The 19,425-nt window shown below is 55.9% G+C and overlaps 1 protein-coding gene across 1 annotated transcript in view; it reads right to left on the bottom strand.

Annotated features, from left to right (window-relative positions):
• The window catches only part of LOC135574819 (collagen alpha-1(I) chain-like), a 136,014-nt gene extending 117,405 nt beyond the window's left edge, over nucleotides 1-18,609 (bottom strand). The window contains exons 1-4 of the mRNA XM_065027024.1: nucleotides 17,528-18,609; nucleotides 11,803-12,759; nucleotides 5,518-6,495; nucleotides 1,294-2,228 (exon numbers count right to left, since the gene is read on the bottom strand). Coding sequence (XP_064883096.1) covers nucleotides 1,294-2,228; nucleotides 5,518-6,495; nucleotides 11,803-12,759; nucleotides 17,528-18,609 — 3,952 coding nt within the window. The remainder of the gene's footprint in view (nucleotides 1-1,293; nucleotides 2,229-5,517; nucleotides 6,496-11,802; nucleotides 12,760-17,527) is intronic.
• Nucleotides 18,610-19,425: the final 816 nt, after the last annotated feature.

Genomic DNA, 19,425 nt, shown 5'->3' with positions numbered 1-19,425 from the left:
GGACATGTAGCCCTCTGGCCTGGTGTAGAGTGGACATGTAGCCATCTAGCCTGGTTTAGAGTGGACATGTAGCCCTCTGGCCTGGTGTACAGTGGACATGTAGCCATCTAGCCTGGTGTAGAGTGGACATGTAGCCATCTGGCCTGGTGTAGAGTGGACATGTGGCCCTCTGGCCTGGTGTAGAGTGGACATGTAGCCATCTGGCCTGGTGTAGAGTGGACATGTAGCCCTCTGGCCTGGTGTAGAGTGGACATGTAGCCATCTAGCCTGGTGTAGAGTGGACATGTAGCCATCTGGCCTGGTGTAGAGTGGACATGTGGCCCTCTGGCCTGGTGTAGAGTGGACACGTGGCCCTCTGGTGTAGAGTGGACATGTAGCCATCTAGCCTGGTGTAGAGTGGACATGTAGCCCTCTGGTGTAGAGTGGACATGTAGACCTCTGGTGTAGAGTGGACATGTAGCCCTCTGGTGTAGAGTGGACATGTAGCCATCTAGCCTGGTGTAGAGTGGACATGTAGCCCTCTGGTGTAGAGTGGACATGTATCCCTCTGGCCTGGTGTAGAGTGGACATGTAGCCATCTAGCCTGGTGTAGAGTGGACATGTAGCCATCTAGCCTGGTTTAGAGTGGACATGTAGCCCTCTGGCCTGGTGTACAGTGGACATGTAGCCATCTAGCCTGGTGTAGAGTGGACATGTAGCCATCTGGCCTGGTGTAGAGTGGACATGTGGCCCTCTGGCCTGGTGTAGAGTGGACATGTAGCCATCTGGCCTGGTGTAGAGTGGACATGTAGCCCTCTGGCCTGGTGTAGAGTGGACATGTAGCCATCTAGCCTGGTGTAGAGTGGACATGTAGCCATCTGGCCTGGTGTAGAGTGGACATGTGGCCCTCTGGCCTGGTGTAGAGTGGACACGTGGCCCTCTGGTGTAGAGTGGACATTTAGCCATCTAGCCTGGTGTAGAGTGGACATGTAGCCCTCTGGTGTAGAGTGGACATGTAGCCCTCTGGTGTAGAGTGGACATGTAGCCCTCTGGTGTAGAGTGGACATGTAGCCCTCTGGAGTAGAGTGGACATGTAGACCTCTGGTGTAGAGTGGACATGTAGCCCTCTGGTGTAGAGTGGACATGTAGCCATCTAGCCTGGTGTAGAGTGGACATGTAGCCCTCTGGTGTAGAGTGGACATGTAGCCCTCTGGCCTGGTGTAGAGTGGACATGTAGCCCTCTGGTGTAGAGTGGACATGTAGCCCTCTGGCCTGGTGTAGAGTGGACATGTAGCCCTCTGGTGTAGAGTGGACATGTAGCCCTCTGGAGTTGAGAGGACATGTAGCCCTCTGGCCTGGTGTAGAGTGGACATGTAGCCCTCAGTGTAGCCCTCTGTCCCGGTGTAGCCCTCTGGCCCAGTGTAGCCCTCTGGCCCAGTGTAGCCCTCTGGCCCAGTGTAGCCCTCTGGCCCGGTGTAGCCCTCTGGCCCAGTGTAGCCCTCTGGCCCAGTGTAGCCCTCTGGCCTGGTGTAGAGTGGACATGTAGCCCTCTGGCCTGGTGTAGCCCTCTGGCCTGGTGTAGGTCTCTGGCCCGGTGTAGCCCTCTGGCCCAGTGTAGCCCTCTGGCCCAGTGTAGCCCGGTGTAGCCCTCTGGCCCAGTGTAGCCCTCTGGCCCAGTGTAGCCCTCTGGCCCGGTGTAGCCCTCTGGCCCAGTGTAGCCCTCTGGCCTGGTGTAGAGTGGACATGTAGCCCTCTGGCCTGGTGTAGCCCTGGACATGTAGCCCTCTGGCCTGGTGTAGCCCTCTGGCCCGGTGTAGCCCTCTAGCCCGGTGTCTCCCTCTGGCCCGGTGTAGCCCTCTGGCCCGGTGCAGCCCTCTGGCCCGGTGTCTCCCTCTGGCCCGGTGTAGCCCTCTGGCCTGGTGTAGCCCTCTGGCCTGGTGTAGAGTGGACATATAGCCCTCTGGCCTGGTGTAGCCCTCTGGCCTGGTGTAGCCCTCTGGCCTGGTGTAGCCCGCTGGCCAAGTGTAGCCCGCTGGCCTTGTGTAGCCCTCTGGCCTGGAGTAGAGTGGACATGTAGCCCTCTGGCCTGGTGTAGCCCTCTGGCCTTGTGTAGCCCTCTGGCCTGGAGTAGCCTTCTGGCCAGGTGTAGAGGGGACATGTAGCCCTCTGGCCTGGTGTAGAGTGGACATGTAGCCCTCTGGAGTAGAGTGGACATGTGGCCCTCTGGTGTAGAGTGGGCATGTAGCCATCTGGAGTAGAGAGGACATGTAGCCCTCTGGAGTAGAGAGGACATGTAGACCTCTGGTGTAGAGTGGACATGTAGACCTCTGGTGTAGAGTGAACATGTAGACCTCTGGTGTAGAGGGACATGTAGCCCTCAGGTGTAGAGTGGACATGTAGCCCTCTGGTGTAGAGTGGACATGTAGACCTCTGGTGTAGAGTGGACACGTGGCCCTCTGGTGTAGAGTGGACATGTAGCCATCTGGTGTAGAGTGAACATGTAGCCATCTGGTGTAGAGTGGACATGTAGCCATCTGGTGTAGAGTGAACATGTAGCCCTCTGGAGTAGAGTGGACATGTAGCCCTCTGGCCTGGTGTAGAGTGGACATGTAGCCCTCTGGAGTAGAGTGGACATGTAGCCATCTAGCCTGGTGTAGAGTGGACATGTAGCCATCATGTAGCCTGGTGTAGAGTGGACATGTAGCCATCTGGTGTAGAGTGAACATGTAGCCCTCTGGAGTAGAGTGGACATGTAGCCCTCTGGCCTGGTGTAGAGTGGACATGTAGCCCTCTGGTGTAGAGTGGACATGTAGCCCTCTGGCCTGGTGTAGAGTGGACATGTAGCCCTCTGGTGTAGAGTGGACATGTAGCCCTCTGGTGTAGAGTGGACATGTAGCCCTCTGGTGTAGAGTGGACTAGTAGCCCTCTGGCCTGGTGTAGAGTGGACATGTAGCCCTCTGGTGTAGAGTGGACATGTAGCCCTCTGGTGTAGAGTGGACATGTAGACCTCTGGTGTAGAGTGGACATGTAGACCTCTGGTGTAGAGTGGACATGTAGACCTCTGGTGTAGAGTGGACATGTAGCCCTCTGGCCTGGTGTAGAGTGGACATGTAGCCCTCTGGTGTAGAGTGGACATGTAGCCCTCTGGCCTGGTGTAGAGTGGACATGTAGCCCTCTGGTGTAGAGTGGACATGTAGCCCTCTGGTGTAGAGTGGACATGTAGCCCTCTGGTGTAGAGTGGACTAGTAGCCCTCTGGCCTGGTGTAGAGTGGACATGTAGCCCTCTGGTGTAGAGTGGACATGTAGCCCTCTGGTGTAGAGTGGACATGTAGACCTCTGGTGTAGAGTGGACATGTAGACCTCTGGTGTAGAGTGGACATGTAGCCCTCTGGTGTAGAGTGGACATGTAGCCATCTAGCCTGGTGTAGAGTGGACATGTAGCCATCTAGCCTGGTTTAGAGTGGACATGTAGCCCTCTGGCCTGGTGTAGAGTGGACATGTAGCCCTCTGGTGTAGAGTGGACATGTAGCCATCTGGCCTGGTGTAGAGTGGACATGTGGCCCTCTGGCCTGGTGTAGAGTGGACATGTAGCCATCTGGCCTGGTGTAGAGTGGACATGTAGCCCTCTGGCCTGGTGTAGAGTGGACATGTAGCCATCTAGCCTGGTGTAGAGTGGACATGTAGCCATCTGGCCTGGTGTAGAGTGGACATGTGGCCCTCTGCCCTGGTGTAGAGTGGACATGTAGCCCTCTGGTGTAGAGTGGACATGTAGCCCTCTGGTGTAGAGTGGACATGTAGACCTCTGGTGTAGAGTGGACATGTAGACCTCTGGTGTAGAGTGGACATGTAGACCTCTGGTGTAGAGTGGACATGTAGCCCTCTGGCCTGGTGTAGAGTGGACATGTAGCCCTCTGGTGTAGAGTGGACATGTAGCCCTCTGGCCTGGTGTAGAGTGGACATGTAGCCCTCTGGTGTAGAGTGGACATGTAGCCCTCTGGTGTAGAGTGGACATGTAGCCCTCTGGTGTAGAGTGGACTAGTAGCCCTCTGGCCTGGTGTAGAGTGGACATGTAGCCCTCTGGTGTAGAGTGGACATGTAGCCCTCTGGTGTAGAGTGGACATGTAGACCTCTGGTGTAGAGTGGACATGTAGACCTCTGGTGTAGAGTGGACATGTAGCCCTCTGGTGTAGAGTGGACATGTAGCCATCTAGCCTGGTGTAGAGTGGACATGTAGCCATCTAGCCTGGTTTAGAGTGGACATGTAGCCCTCTGGCCTGGTGTACAGTGGACATGTAGCCATCTAGCCTGGTGTAGAGTGGACATGTAGCCATCTGGCCTGGTGTAGAGTGGACATGTGGCCCTCTGGCCTGGTGTAGAGTGGACATGTAGCCATCTGGCCTGGTGTAGAGTGGACATGTAGCCCTCTGGCCTGGTGTAGAGTGGACATGTAGCCATCTAGCCTGGTGTAGAGTGGACATGTAGCCATCTGGCCTGGTGTAGAGTGGACATGTGGCCCTCTGCCCTGGTGTAGAGTGGACACGTGGCCCTCTGGTGTAGAGTGGACATGTAGCCATCTAGCCTGGTGTAGAGTGGACATGTAGCCCTCTGGTGTAGAGTGGACATGTAGCCCTCTGGTGTAGAGTGGACATGTAGCCCTCTGGTGTAGAGTGGACATGTAGCCCTCTGGTGTAGAGTGGACATGTAGCCCTCTGGAGTAGAGTGGACATGTAGACCTCTGGTGTAGAGTGGACATGTAGCCCTCTGGTGTAGAGTGGACATGTAGCCATCTAGCCTGGTGTAGAGTGGACATGTAGCCCTCTGGTGTAGAGTGGACATGTAGCCCTCTGGCCTGGTGTAGAGTGGACATGTAGCCATCTAGCCTGGTGTAGAGTGGACATGTAGCCATCTAGCCTGGTGTAGAGTGGACATGTAGCCATCTGGCCTGGTGTAGAGTGGACATGTAGCCATCTAGCCTGGTGTAGAGTGGACATGTAGCCATCTGGCCTGGTGTAGAGTGGACATGTGGCCCTCTGGCCTGGTGTAGAGTGGACATGTAGCCATCTGGCCTGGTGTAGAGTGGACATGTAGCCCTCTGGCCTGGTGTAGAGTGGACATGTAGCCATCTAGCCTGGTGTAGAGTGGACATGTAGCCATCTGGCCTGGTGTAGAGTGGACATGTGGCCCTCTGGCCTGGTGTAGAGTGGACACGTGGCCCTCTGGTGTAGAGTGGACATTTAGCCATCTAGCCTGGTGTAGAGTGGACATGTAGCCCTCTGGTGTAGAGTGGACATGTAGCCCTCTGGTGTAGAGTGGACATGTAGCCCTCTGGAGTAGAGTGGACATGTAGACCTCTGGTGTAGAGTGGACATGTAGCCATCTAGCCTGGTGTAGAGTGGACATGTAGCCCTCTGGTGTAGAGTGGACATGTAGCCCTCTGGCCTGGTGTAGAGTGGACATGTAGCCCTCTGGTGTAGAGTGGACATGTAGCCCTCTGGCCTGGTGTAGAGTGGACATGTAGCCCTCTGGTGTAGAGTGGACATGTAGCCCTCTGGAGTTGAGAGGACATGTAGCCCTCTGGCCTGGTGTAGAGTGGACATGTAGCCCTCAGTGTAGCCCTCTGTCCCGGTGTAGCCCTCTGGCCCAGTGTAGCCCTCTGGCCCAGTGTAGCCCTCTGGCCCAGTGTAGCCCTCTGGCCCGGTGTAGCCCTCTGGCCCAGTGTAGCCCTCTGGCCCAGTGTAGCCCTCTGGCCTGGTGTAGAGTGGACATGTAGCCCTCTGGCCTGGTGTAGCCCTCTGGCCTGGTGTAGGTCTCTGGCCCGGTGTAGCCCTCTGGCCCAGTGTAGCCCTCTGGCCCAGTGTAGCCCGGTGTAGCCCTCTGGCCCAGTGTAGCCCTCTGGCCCAGTGTAGCACTCTGGCCCGGTGTAGCCCTCTGGCCCGGTGTAGCCCTCTGGCCCAGTGTAGCCCTCTGGCCTGGTGTAGAGTGGACATGTAGCCCTCTGGCCCGGTGCCCTCTGGCCCGGTGTAGCCCTCTGGCCCGGTGTAGCCCTCTGGCCCGGTGTAGCCCTCTAGCCCGGTGTCTCCTCTGGCCCGTGTAGCCCTCTGGCCCGGTGCAGCCCTCTGGCCCGGTGTCTCCCTCTGGCCCGGTGTAGCCCTCTGGCCTGGTGTAGCCCTCTGGCCTGGTGTAGAGTGGACATATAGCCCTCTGGCCTGGTGTAGCCCTCTGGCCTGGTGTAGCCCTCTGGCCTGGTGTAGCCCGCTGGCCAAGTGTAGCCCGCTGGCCTTGTGTAGCCCTCTGGCCTGGAGTAGAGTGGACATGTAGCCCTCTGGCCTGGTGTAGCCCTCTGGCCTTGTGTAGCCCTCTGGCCTGGAATAGCCTTCTGGCCAGGTGTAGAGGGGACATGTAGCCCTCTGGCCTGGTGTAGAGTGGACATGTAGCCCTCTGGAGTAGAGTGGACATGTGGCCCTCTGGTGTAGAGTGGGCATGTAGCCATCTGGAGTAGAGAGGACATGTAGCCCTCTGGAGTAGAGAGGACATGTAGACCTCTGGTGTAGAGTGGACATGTAGACCTCTGGTGTAGAGTGAACATGTAGACCTCTGGTGTAGAGTGGACATGTAGCCCTCAGGTGTAGAGTGGACATGTAGCCCTCTGGTGTAGAGTGGACATGTAGACCTCTGGTGTAGAGTGGACACGTGGCCCTCTGGTGTAGAGTGGACATGTAGCCATCTGGTGTAGAGTGAACATGTAGCCATCTGGTGTAGAGTGGACATGTAGCCATCTGGTGTAGAGTGAACATGTAGCCCTCTGGAGTAGAGTGGACATGTAGCCCTCTGGCCTGGTGTAGAGTGGACATGTAGCCCTCTGGCCTGGTGTAGAGTGGACATGTAGCCATCTAGCCTGGTGTAGAGTGGACATGTAGCCATCTAGCCTGGTGTAGAGTGGACATGTAGCCCTCTGGTGTAGAGTGGACATGTAGCCCTCTGGTGTAGAGTGGACATGTAGCCATCTGGTGTAGAGTGAACATGTAGCCCTCTGGAGTAGAGTGGACATGTAGCCCTCTGGCCTGGTGTAGAGTGGACATGTAGCCCTCTGGTGTAGAGTGGACATGTAGCCCTCTGGCCTGGTGTAGAGTGGACATGTAGCCCTCTGGTGTAGAGTGGACATGTAGCCCTCTGTGTAGAGTGGACATGTAGCCCTCTGGTGTAGAGTGGACATGTAGCCCTCTGGCCTGGTGTAGAGTGGACATGTAGCCCTCTGGTGTAGAGTGGACATGTAGCCCTCTGGTGTAGAGTGGACATGTAGACCTCTGGTGTAGAGTGGACATGTAGACCTCTGGTGTAGAGTGGACATGTAGACCTCTGGTGTAGAGTGGACATGTAGCCCTCTGGCCTGGTGTAGAGTGGACATGTAGCCCTCTGGTGTAGAGTGGACATGTAGCCCTCTGGCCTGGTGTAGAGTGGACATGTAGCCCTCTGGTGTAGAGTGGACATGTAGCCCTCTGGTGTAGAGTGGACATGTAGCCCTCTGGTGTAGAGTGGACTAGTAGCCCTCTGGCCTGGTGTAGAGTGGACATGTAGCCCTCTGGTGTAGAGTGGACATGTAGCCCTCTGGTGTAGAGTGGACATGTAGCCATCTGGTGTAGAGTGAACATGTAGCCCTCTGGAGTAGAGTGGACATGTAGCCCTCTGGCCTGGTGTAGAGTGGACATGTAGCCCTCTGGTGTAGAGTGGACATGTAGCCCTCTGGCCTGGTGTAGAGTGGACATGTAGCCCTCTGGTGTAGAGTGGACATGTAGCACTCTGGTGTAGAGTGGACATGTAGCCCTCTGGTGTAGAGTGGACTAGTAGCCCTCTGGCCTGGTGTAGAGTGGACATGTAGCCCTCTGGTGTAGAGTGGACATGTAGCCCTCTGGTGTAGAGTGGACATGTAGACCTCTGGTGTAGAGTGGACATGTAGACCTCTGGTGTAGAGTGGACATGTAGACCTCTGGTGTAGAGTGGACATGTAGCCCTCTGGCCTGGTGTAGAGTGGACATGTAGCCCTCTGGCCTGGTGTAGCCCTCTGGCCTTGTGTAGCCCTCTGGCCTGGAATAGCCTTCTGGCCAGGTGTAGAGGGGACATGTAGCCCTCTGGCCTGGTGTAGAGTGGACATGTAGCCCTCTGGAGTAGAGTGGACATGTGGCCCTCTGGTGTAGAGTGGGCATGTAGCCATCTGGAGTAGAGAGGACATGTAGCCCTCTGGAGTAGAGAGGACATGTAGACCTCTGGTGTAGAGTGGACATGTAGACCTCTGGTGTAGAGTGAACATGTAGACCTCTGGTGTAGAGTGGACATGTAGCCCTCAGGTGTAGAGTGGACATGTAGCCCTCTGGTGTAGAGTGGACATGTAGACCTCTGGTGTAGAGTGGACACGTGGCCCTCTGGTGTAGAGTGGACATGTAGCCATCTGGTGTAGAGTGAACATGTAGCCATCTGGTGTAGAGTGGACATGTAGCCATCTGGTGTAGAGTGAACATGTAGCCCTCTGGAGTAGAGTGGACATGTAGCCCTCTGGCCTGGTGTAGAGTGGACATGTAGCCCTCTGGAGTAGAGTGGACATGTAGCCATCTAGCCTGGTGTAGAGTGGACATGTAGCCATCTAGCCTGGTGTAGAGTGGACATGTAGCCCTCTGGTGTAGAGTGGACATGTAGCCCTCTGGTGTAGAGTGGACATGTAGCCATCTGGTGTAGAGTGAACATGTAGCCCTCTGGAGTAGAGTGGACATGTAGCCCTCTGGCCTGGTGTAGAGTGGACATGTAGCCCTCTGGTGTAGAGTGGACATGTAGCCCTCTGGCCTGGTGTAGAGTGGACATGTAGCCCTCTGGTGTAGAGGGACATGTAGCCCTCTGGTGTAGAGGACATGTAGCCCTCTGGTGTAGAGTGGACTAGTAGCCCTCTGGCCTGGTGTAGAGTGGACATGTAGCCCTCTGGTGTAGAGTGGACATGTAGCCCTCTGGTGTAGAGTGGACATGTAGACCTCTGGTGTAGAGTGGACATGTAGACCTCTGGTGTAGAGTGGACATGTAGACCTCTGGTGGTAGAGAGTGGACATGTAGCCCTCTGGCCTGGTGTAGAGTGGACATGTAGCCCTCTGGTGTAGAGTGGACATGTAGCCCTCTGGCCTGGTGTAGAGTGGACATGTAGCCCTCTGGTGTAGAGTGGACATGTAGCCCTCTGGTGTAGAGTGGACATGTAGCCCTCTGGTGTAGAGTGGACTAGTAGCCCTCTGGCCTGGTGTAGAGTGGACATGTAGCCCTCTGGTGTAGAGTGGACATGTAGCCCTCTGGTGTAGAGTGGACATGTAGCCATCTGGTGTAGAGTGAACATGTAGCCCTCTGGAGTAGAGTGGACATGTAGCCCTCTGGCCTGGTGTAGAGTGGACATGTAGCCCTCTGGTGTAGAGTGGACATGTAGCCCTCTGGCCTGGTGTAGAGTGGACATGTAGCCCTGGCCTGGTGTAGAGTGGACATGTAGCACTCTGGTGTAGAGTGGACATGTAGCCCTCTGGTGTAGAGTGGACTAGTAGCCCTCTGGCCTGGTGTAGAGTGGACATGTAGCCCTCTGGTGTAGAGTGGACATGTAGCCCTCTGGTGTAGAGTGGACATGTAGACCTCTGGTGTAGAGTGGACATGTAGACCTCTGGTGTAGAGTGGACATGTAGACCTCTGGTGTAGAGTGGACATGTAGCCCTCTGGCCTGGTGTAGAGTGGACATGTAGCCCTCTGGTGTAGAGTGGACATGTAGCCCTCTGGCCTGGTGTAGAGTGGACATGTAGCCCTCTGGTGTAGAGTGGACATGTAGCCCTCTGGTGTAGAGTGGACATGTAGCCCTCTGGTGTAGAGTGGACTAGTAGCCCTCTGGCCTGGTGTAGAGTGGACATGTAGCCCTCTGGTGTAGAGTGGACATGTAGCCCTCTGGTGTAGAGTGGACATGTAGACCTCTGGTGTAGAGTGGACATGTAGACCTCTGGTGTAGAGTGGACATGTAGACCTCTGGTGTAGAGTGGACATGTAGCCCTCTGGTGTAGAGTGGACATGTAGCCATCTAGCCTGGTGTAGAGTGGACATGTAGCCATCTGGCCTGGTTTAGAGTGGACATGTAGCCCTCTGGCCTGGTGTAGAGTGGACATGTAGCCATCTAGCCTGGTGTAGAGTGGACATGTAGCCATCTGGCCTGGTGTAGAGTGGACATGTAGCCCTCTGGCCTGGTGTAGAGTGGACATGTAGCCATCTGGCCTGGTGTAGAGTGGACATGTAGCCCTCTGGCCTGGTGTAGAGTGGACATGTAGCCATCTAGCCTGGTGTAGAGTGGACATGTAGCCATCTGGCCTGGTGTAGAGTGGACATGTGGCCCTCTGGCCTGGTGTAGAGTGGACACGTGGCCCTCTGGTGTAGAGTGGACATGTAGCCATCTAGCCTGGTGTAGAGTGGACATGTAGCCCTCTGGTGTAGAGTGGACATGTAGCCCTCTGGTGTAGAGTGGACATGTAGCCCTCTGGTGTAGAGTGGACATGTAGCCCTCTGGTGTAGAGTGGACATGTAGCCCTCTGGATCATGTAGACCTCTGGTGTAGAGTGGACATGTAGCCCTCTGGTGTAGAGTGGACATGTAGCCATCTGGCCTGGTGTAGAGTGGACATGTAGCCCTCTGGTGTAGAGTGGACATGTAGCCCTCTGGCCTGGTGTAGAGTGGACATGTAGCCATCTAGCCTGGTGTAGAGTGGACATGTAGCCATCTGGCCTGGTGTAGAGTGGACATGTGGCCCTCTGCCCTGGTGTAGAGTGGACACGTGGCCCTCTGGTGTAGAGTGGACATGTAGCCATCTAGCCTGGTGTAGAGTGGACATGTAGCCCTCTGGTGTAGAGTGGACATGTAGCCCTCTGGTGTAGAGTGGACATGTAGCCCTCTGGTGTAGAGTGGACATGTAGCCCTCTGGTGTAGAGTGGACATGTAGCCCTCTGGAGTAGAGTGGACATGTAGACCTCTGGTGTAGAGTGGACATGTAGCCCTCTGGTGTAGAGTGGACATGTAGCCATCTAGCCTGGTGTAGAGTGGACATGTAGCCCTCTGGTGTAGAGTGGACATGTAGCCCTCTGGCCTGGTGTAGAGTGGACATGTAGCCATCTAGCCTGGTGTAGAGTGGACATGTAGCCATCTAGCCTGGTTTAGAGTGGACATGTAGCCCTCTGGCCTGGTGTACAGTGGACATGTAGCCATCTAGCCTGGTGTAGAGTGGACATGTAGCCATCTGGCCTGGTGTAGAGTGGACATGTGGCCCTCTGGCCTGGTGTAGAGTGGACATGTAGCCATCTGGCCTGGTGTAGAGTGGACATGTAGCCCTCTGGCCTGGTGTAGAGTGGACATGTAGCCATCTAGCCTGGTGTAGAGTGGACATGTAGCCATCTGGCCTGGTGTAGAGTGGACATGTGGCCCTCTGGCCTGGTGTAGAGTGGACACGTGGCCCTCTGGTGTAGAGTGGACATTTAGCCATCTAGCCTGGTGTAGAGTGGACATGTAGCCCTCTGGTGTAGAGTGGACATGTAGCCCTCTGGAGTAGAGTGGACATGTAGACCTCTGGTGTAGAGTGGACATGTAGCCCTCTGGTGTAGAGTGGACATGTAGCCATCTAGCCTGGTGTAGAGTGGACATGTAGCCCTCTGGTGTAGAGTGGACATGTAGCCCTCTGGCCTGGTGTAGAGTGGACATGTAGCCCTCTGGTGTAGAGTGGACATGTAGCCCTCTGGCCTGGTGTAGAGTGGACATGTAGCCCTCTGGTGTAGAGTGGACATGTAGCCCTCTGGAGTTGAGAGGACATGTAGCCCTCTGGCCTGGTGTAGAGTGGACATGTAGCCCTCAGTGTAGCCCTCTGTCCCGGTGTAGCCCTCTGGCCCAGTGTAGCCCTCTGGCCCAGTGTAGCCCTCTGGCCCAGTGTAGCCCTCTGGCCCGGTGTAGCCCTCTGGCCCAGTGTAGCCCTCTGGCCCAGTGTAGCCCTCTGGCCTGGTGTAGAGTGGACATGTAGCCCTCTGGCCTGGTGTAGCCCTCTGGCCTGGTGTAGGTCTCTGGCCCGGTGTAGCCCTCTGGCCCAGTGTAGCCCTCTGGCCCAGTGTAGCCCGGTGTAGCCCTCTGGCCCAGTGTAGCCCTCTGGCCCAGTGTAGCCCTCTGGCCCGGTGTAGCCCTCTGGCCCGGTGTAGCCCTCTGGCCCAGTGTAGCCCTCTGGCCTGGTGTAGAGTGGACATGTAGCCCTCTGGCCTGGTGTAGCCCTCTGGCCCGGTGTAGCCCTCTGGCCCGGTGTAGCCCTCTGGCCCGGTGTAGCCCTCTAGCCCGGTGTCTCCCTCTGGCCCGGTGTAGCCCTCTGGCCCGGTGCAGCCCTCTGGCCCGGTGTCTCCCTCTGGCCCGGTGTAGCCCTCTGGCCTGGTGTAGCCCTCTGGCCTGGTGTAGAGTGGACATATAGCCCTCTGGCCTGGTGTAGCCCTCTGGCCTGGTGTAGCCCTCTGGCCTGGTGTAGCCCGCTGGCCAAGTGTAGCCCGCTGGCCTTGTGTAGCCCTCTGGCCTGGAGTAGAGTGGACATGTAGCCCTCTGGCCTGGTGTAGCCCTCTGGCCTTGTGTAGCCCTCTGGCCTGGAATAGCCTTCTGGCCAGGTGTAGAGGGGACATGTAGCCCTCTGGCCTGGTGTAGAGTGGACATGTAGCCCTCTGGAGTAGAGTGGACATGTGGCCCTCTGGTGTAGAGTGGGCATGTAGCCATCTGGAGTAGAGAGGACATGTAGCCCTCTGGAGTAGAGAGGACATGTAGACCTCTGGTGTAGAGTGGACATGTAGACCTCTGGTGTAGAGTGAACATGTAGACCTCTGGTGTAGAGTGGACATGTAGCCCTCAGGTGTAGAGTGGACATGTAGCCCTCTGGTGTAGAGTGGACATGTAGACCTCTGGTGTAGAGTGGACACGTGGCCCTCTGGTGTAGAGTGGACATGTAGCCATCTGGTGTAGAGTGAACATGTAGCCATCTGGTGTAGAGTGGACATGTAGCCATCTGGTGTAGAGTGAACATGTAGCCCTCTGGAGTAGAGTGGACATGTAGCCCTCTGGCCTGGTGTAGAGTGGACATGTAGCCCTCTGGAGTAGAGTGGACATGTAGCCATCTAGCCTGGTGTAGAGTGGACATGTAGCCATCTAGCCTGGTGTAGAGTGGACATGTAGCCCTCTGGTGTAGAGTGGACATGTAGCCCTCTGGTGTAGAGTGGACATGTAGCCATCTGGTGTAGAGTGAACATGTAGCCCTCTGGAGTAGAGTGGACATGTAGCCCTCTGGCCTGGTGTAGAGTGGACATGTAGCCCTCTGGTGTAGAGTGGACATGTAGCCCTCTGGCCTGGTGTAGAGTGGACATGTAGCCCTCTGGTGTAGAGTGGACATGTAGCCCTCTGGTGTAGAGTGGACATGTAGCCCTCTGGTGTAGAGTGGACTAGTAGCCCTCTGGCCTGGTGTAGAGTGGACATGTAGCCCTCTGGTGTAGAGTGGACATGTAGCCCTCTGGTGTAGAGTGGACATGGACCTCTGGTGTAGAGTGGACATGTAGACCTCTGGTGTAGAGTGGACATGTAGACCTCTGGTGTAGAGTGGACATGTAGCCCTCTGGCCTGGTGTAGAGTGGACATGTAGCCCTCTGGTGTAGAGTGGACATGTAGCCCTCTGGCCTGGTGTAGAGTGGACATGTAGCCCTCTGGTGTAGAGTGGACATGTAGCCCTCTGGTGTAGAGTGGACATGTAGCCCTCTGGTGTAGAGTGGACTAGTAGCCCTCTGGCCTGGTGTAGAGTGGACATGTAGCCCTCTGGTGTAGAGTGGACATGTAGCCCTCTGGTGTAGAGTGGACATGTAGACCTCTGGTGTAGAGTGGACATGTAGACCTCTGGTGTAGAGTGGACATGTAGACCTCTGGTGTAGAGTGGACATGTAGACCTCTGGCCTGGTGTAGAGTGGACATGTAGACCTCTGGTGTAGAGTGGACATGTAGACCTCTGGCCTGGTGTAGAGTGGACATGTAGCCCTCTGGTGTAGAGTGGACATGTAGCCCTCTGGTGTAGAGTGGACATGTAGACCTCTGGTGTAGAGTGGACATGTAGACCTCTGGCCTGGTGTAGAGTGGACATGTAGCCCTCTGGTGTAGAGTGGACATGTAGCCCTCTAGCCTGGTGTAGAGTGGACATGTAGCCCTCTGGCCTGGTGTAGAGTGGACATGTAGCCATCTAGCCTGGTGTAGAGTGGACATGTAGCCCTCTGGTGTAGAGTGGACATGTAGCCCTCTGGCCTGGTGTAGAGTGGACATGTAGCCCTCTGGTGTAGAGTGGACATGTAGCCCTCTGGTGTAGAGTGGACATGTAGCCCTCTGGTGTAGAGTGGACTAGTAGCCCTCTGGCCTGGTGTAGAGTGGACATGTAGCCCTCTGGTGTAGAGTGGACATGTAGCCCTCTGGTGTAGAGTGGACATGTAGACCTCTGGTGTAGAGTGGACATGTAGACCTCTGGTGTAGAGTGGACATGTAGACCTCTGGTGTAGAGTGGACATGTAGCCCTCTGGCCTGGTGTAGAGTGGACATGTAGCCCTCTGGTGTAGAGTGGACATGTAGCCCTCTGGCCTGGTGTAGAGTGGACATGTAGCCTCTGGTGTAGAGTGGACATGTAGCCCTCTGGTGTAGAGTGGACATGTAGCCCTCTGGTGTAGAGTGGACTAGTAGCCCTCTGGCCTGGTGTAGAGTGGACATGTAGCCCTCTGGTGTAGAGTGGACATGTAGCCCTCTGGTGTAGAGTGGACATGTAGACCTCTGGTGTAGAGTGGACATGTAGACCTCTGGTGTAGAGTGGACATGTAGACCTCTGGTGTAGAGTGGACATGTAGACCTCTGGCCTGGTGTAGAGTGGACATGTAGACCTCTGGTGTAGAGTGGACATGTAGACCTCTGGCCTGGTGTAGAGTGGACATGTAGCCCTCTGGTGTAGAGTGGACATGTAGCCCTCTGGTGTAGAGTGGACATGTAGACCTCTGGTGTAGAGTGGACATGTAGACCTCTGGCCTGGTGTAGAGTGGACATGTAGCCCTCTGGTGTAGAGTGGACATGTAGCCCTCTAGCCTGGTGTAGAGTGGACATGTAGCCCTCTGGCCTGGTGTAGAGTGGACATGTAGCCATCTAGCCTGGTGTAGAGTGGACATGTAGCCATCTAGCCTGGTGTAGAGTGGACATGTAGCCATCTAGCCTGGTGTAGAGTGGACATGTAGCCATCTAGCCTGGTGTAGAGTGGACATGTAGCCCTCTGGCCTGGTGTAGAGTGGACATGTAGACCTCATGTGTAGAGTGGACATGTAGCCCTCTGGCCTGGAGTAGAGTGGACATGTAGCCCTCTAGCCTGGTGTAGAGTGGACATGTAGCCCTCTGGCCTGGAGTAGAGTGGACATGTAGCCCTCTAGCCTGGTGTAGAGCGGACATGTAGCCATTTAGCCTGGAGTAGAGTGGACATGTAGCCCTCTGGCCTGGTGTAGAGTGAACATGTAGCCCTCTGGTGTAGAGTGGACATGTAGCCATCTAGCCTGGTGTAGAGTGGACATGTAGCCCTCTGGTGTAGAGTGGACATGTAGACCTCTGGAGTAGAGTGGACATGTAGCCCTCTGGCCTGGTGTAGAGTGGACATGTAGCCCTCTGGTGTAGAGTGGACATGTAGACCTCTGGTGTAGTGTGAACATGTAGACCTCTGGAGTAGAGTGGACATGTAGCCCTCTGGTGTAGAGTGGACATGTAGACCTCTGGTGTAGAGTGAACATGTAGACCTCTGGTGTAGAGTGAACATGTAGCCCTCTGGAGTAGAGTGGACATGTAGCCCTCTGGAGTAGAGTGGACATGTAGCCCTCTGGCCTGGTGTAGAGTGGACATGTAGACCTCTGGTGTAGAGTGGACATGTAGACCTCTGGTGTAGAGTGAACATGTAGCCCTCTGGAGTAGAGTGAACATGTAGCCCTCTGGAGTAGAGTGGACATGTAGCCCTCTGGCCTGGTGTAGAGTGGACATGTAGACCTCTGGTGTAGAGTGAACATGTAGCCCTCTGGAGTAGAGTGGACATGTAGCCCTCTGGCCTGGTGTAGAGTGGACATGTAGACCTCTGGTGTAGAGTGGACATGTAGACCTCTGGTGTAGAGTGAACATGTAGCCCTCTGGAGTAGAGTGGACATGTAGCCCTCTGGCCTGGTGTAGAGTGGACATGTAGACCTCTGGTGTAGAGTGGACATGTAGCCATCTAGCCTGGTGTAGAGTGGACATGTAGCCCTCTGGCCTGGTGTAGAGTGGACATGTAGCCCTCTGGCCTGGTGTAGAGTGGACATGTAGCCCTCTGGCCTGGTGTAGAGTGGACATGAAGCCATCTAGCCTGGAGTAGAGTGGACATGTAGCCCTCTGGCCTGGTGTAGAGTGGACATGTAGCCCTCTGGCCTGGTGTAGAGTGGACATGTAGCCATCTAGCCTGGTGTAGAGTGGACATGTAGCCCTCTTGCCTGGTGTAGAGTGGACATGTAGACCTCTGGTGTAGAGTGGACATGTAGCCCTTTGGTGTAGAGTGAACATGTAGACCTCTGGTGTAGAGTGGACATGTAGCCCTCTGGAGTAGAGAGGACATGTAGACCTCTGGTGTAGAGTGAACATGTAGACCTCTGGTGTAGAGTGGACATGTAGACCTCTGGTGTAGAGTGGACATGTAGACCTCTGGTGTAGAGTGGACATGTAGACCTCTGGTGTAGAGTGGACATGTAGACCTCTGGATTAGAGTGGACATGTAGCCCTCTGGCCTGGTGTAGAGTGGACATGTAGCCCTCTGGTGTAGAGTGGACATGTAGCCCTCTGGTGTAGAGTGAACATGTAGACCTCTGGTGTAGAGTGGACATGTAGCCCTCTGGCCTGGTGTAGAGTGGACATGTAGCCCTCTGGCCTGGTGTAGAGTGGACATGTAGCCATCTAGCCTGGTGTAGAGTGGACATGTAGCCATCTAGCCTGGTTTAGAGTGGACATGTAGCCCTCTGGCCTGGTGTACAGTGGACATGTGGCCATCTGGCCTGGTGTAGAGTGGACATGTGGCCCTCTGGCCTGGTGTAGAGTGGACATGTAGCCATCTGGCCTGGTGTAGAGTGGACATGTAGCCCTCTGGCCTGGTGTAGAGTGGACATGTAGCCATCTAGCCTGGTGTAGAGTGGACATGTAGCCATCTGGCCTGGTGTAGAGTGGACATGTGGCCCTCTGGCCTGGTGTAGAGTGGACACGTGGCCCTCTGGTGTAGAGTGGACATGTAGCCATCTAGCCTGGTGTAGAGTGGACATGTAGCCCTCTGGTGTAGAGTGGACATGTAGCCCTCTGGCCTGGTGTAGAGTGGACATGTAGCCCTCTGGTGTAGAGTGGACATGTAGCCCTCTGGTGTAGAGTGGACATGTAGCCCTCTGGCCTGGTGTAGAGTGGACATGTAGCCCTCTGGTGTAGAGTGGACATGTAGCCCTCTGGAGTTGAGAGGACATGTAGCCCTCTGGCCTGGTGTAGAGTGGACATGTAGCCCTCAGTGTAGCCCTCTGTCCCGGTGTAGCCCTCTGGCCCAGTGTAGCCCTCTGGCCCAGTGTAGCCCTCTGGCCCGGTGTAGCCCTCTGGCCCGGTGTAGCCCTCTGGCCCAGTGTAGCCCTCTGGCCCAGTGTAGCCCTCTGGCCTGGTGTAGAGTGGACATGTAGCCCTCTGGCCTGGTGTAGCCCTCTGGCCTGGTGTAGGTCTCTGGCCCGGTGTAGCCCTCTGGCCCAGTGTAGCCCTCTGGCCCAGTGTAGCCCGGTGTAGCCCTCTGGCCCAGTGTAGCCCTCTGGCCCGGTGTAGCCCTCTGGCCCGGTGTAGCCCTCTGGCCCGGTGTAGCCCTCTGGCCCAGTGTAGCCCTCTGGCCTGGTGTAGAGTGGACATGTAGCCCTCTGGCCTGGTGTAGCCCTCTGGCCCGGTGTAGCCCTCTGGCCCGGTGTAGCCCTCTGGCCCGGTGTAGCCCTCTGGCCCGGTGTAGCCCTCTGGCCCGGTGTCTCCCTCTGGCCCGGTGTAGCCCTCTGGCCCGGTGTAGCCCTCTGGCCCGGTGTCTCCCTCTGGCCCGGTGTAGCCCTCTGGCCTGGTGTAGCCCTCTGGCCTGGTGTAGAGTGGACATGTAGCCCTCTGGCCTGGTGTAGCCCTCTGGCCTGGTGTAGCCCTCTGGCCTGGTGTAGCCCGCTGGCCAAGTGTAGCCCGCTGGCCTTGTGTAGCCCTCTGGCCTGGAGTAGAGTGGACATGTAGCCCTCTGGCCTGGTGTAGCCCTCTGGCCTTGTGTAGCCCTCTGGCCTGGAGTAGCCTTCTGGCCAGGTGTAGAGGGGACATGTAGCCCTCTGGCCTGGTGTAGAGTGGACATGTAGCCCTCTGGAGTAGAGTGGACATGTGGCCCTCTGGTGTAGAGTGGGCATGTAGCCCTCTGGCCTGTAGTAGAGTGGACATGTAGCCCTCCAGCCTGGTGAAGCCCTCTGGCCTGGTGAAGCCCTCTGGCTTGTGTAGCCCTCCGGCCTGGAGGAGAGTGGACATGTAGCCCTCTGGCCTGGTGTAGCCTTCTGGAGTAGAGTGGACATGTGGCCCTCTGGTGTAGAGTGGGCATGTAGCCCTCTGGCCTGTAGTAGAGTGGACATGTAGCCCTCCAGCCTGGTGAAGCCCTCTGGCCTGGTGAAGCCCTCTGGCTTGTGTAGCCCTCCGGCCTGGAGGAGAGTGGACATGTAGCCCTCTGGCCTGGTGTAGCCTTCTGGAGTAGAGTGGACATGTAGCCCTCTGGAGTAGAGTGGACATGTAGCCCTCTGGCCTGGTGAAGCCCTCTGGCCTGGTGAAGCCCTCTGGCCTGGTGAAGCCCTCTGGAGTAGAGTGGACATGTAGCCCTCTGGCCTGGTGAAGCCCTCTGGCCTTGTGTAGCCCTCTGGCCTGGAGTAGAGTGGACATGTAGCCCTCCGGCCTGGTGAAGCCCTCTGGCCTGGTCTAAACCCATATCTACTGTGAATCTCTGTAAGGCCTTCTTTAGAGACCGTAGAGGGATAGAAAGATGGAACCTGAAAGACTTCAGGTGACCATATAAGGACAGATCAAATGAATGACCGCTGATGAATGGAGGGAGGGAAATAACATAGAGGCAGTGTTACGGACTAATGGATTACATGCCATCTGATTACATTAAACTGTAACTAATCAGAGACGTTACCAGCAAATATATTGTAATTACAGATTACAGATACTTTTGGAAAAACTAGATGATTACTTCTTGAATTACTTTTAAATTCAGAAAGGACGTTAGTGGGAAAAAAATACATGACACCTTTCTGTTTTCTCAATGACATTTAAATCAGCATTGAAAATAGG

Source organism: Oncorhynchus nerka, linkage group LG13, assembly GCF_034236695.1.
Source record: "Oncorhynchus nerka isolate Pitt River linkage group LG13, Oner_Uvic_2.0, whole genome shotgun sequence".
Classification (NCBI taxonomy): domain Eukaryota; kingdom Metazoa; phylum Chordata; class Actinopteri; order Salmoniformes; family Salmonidae; genus Oncorhynchus; species Oncorhynchus nerka.
This window is presented reverse-complemented; position numbering and strand designations above follow the sequence as displayed.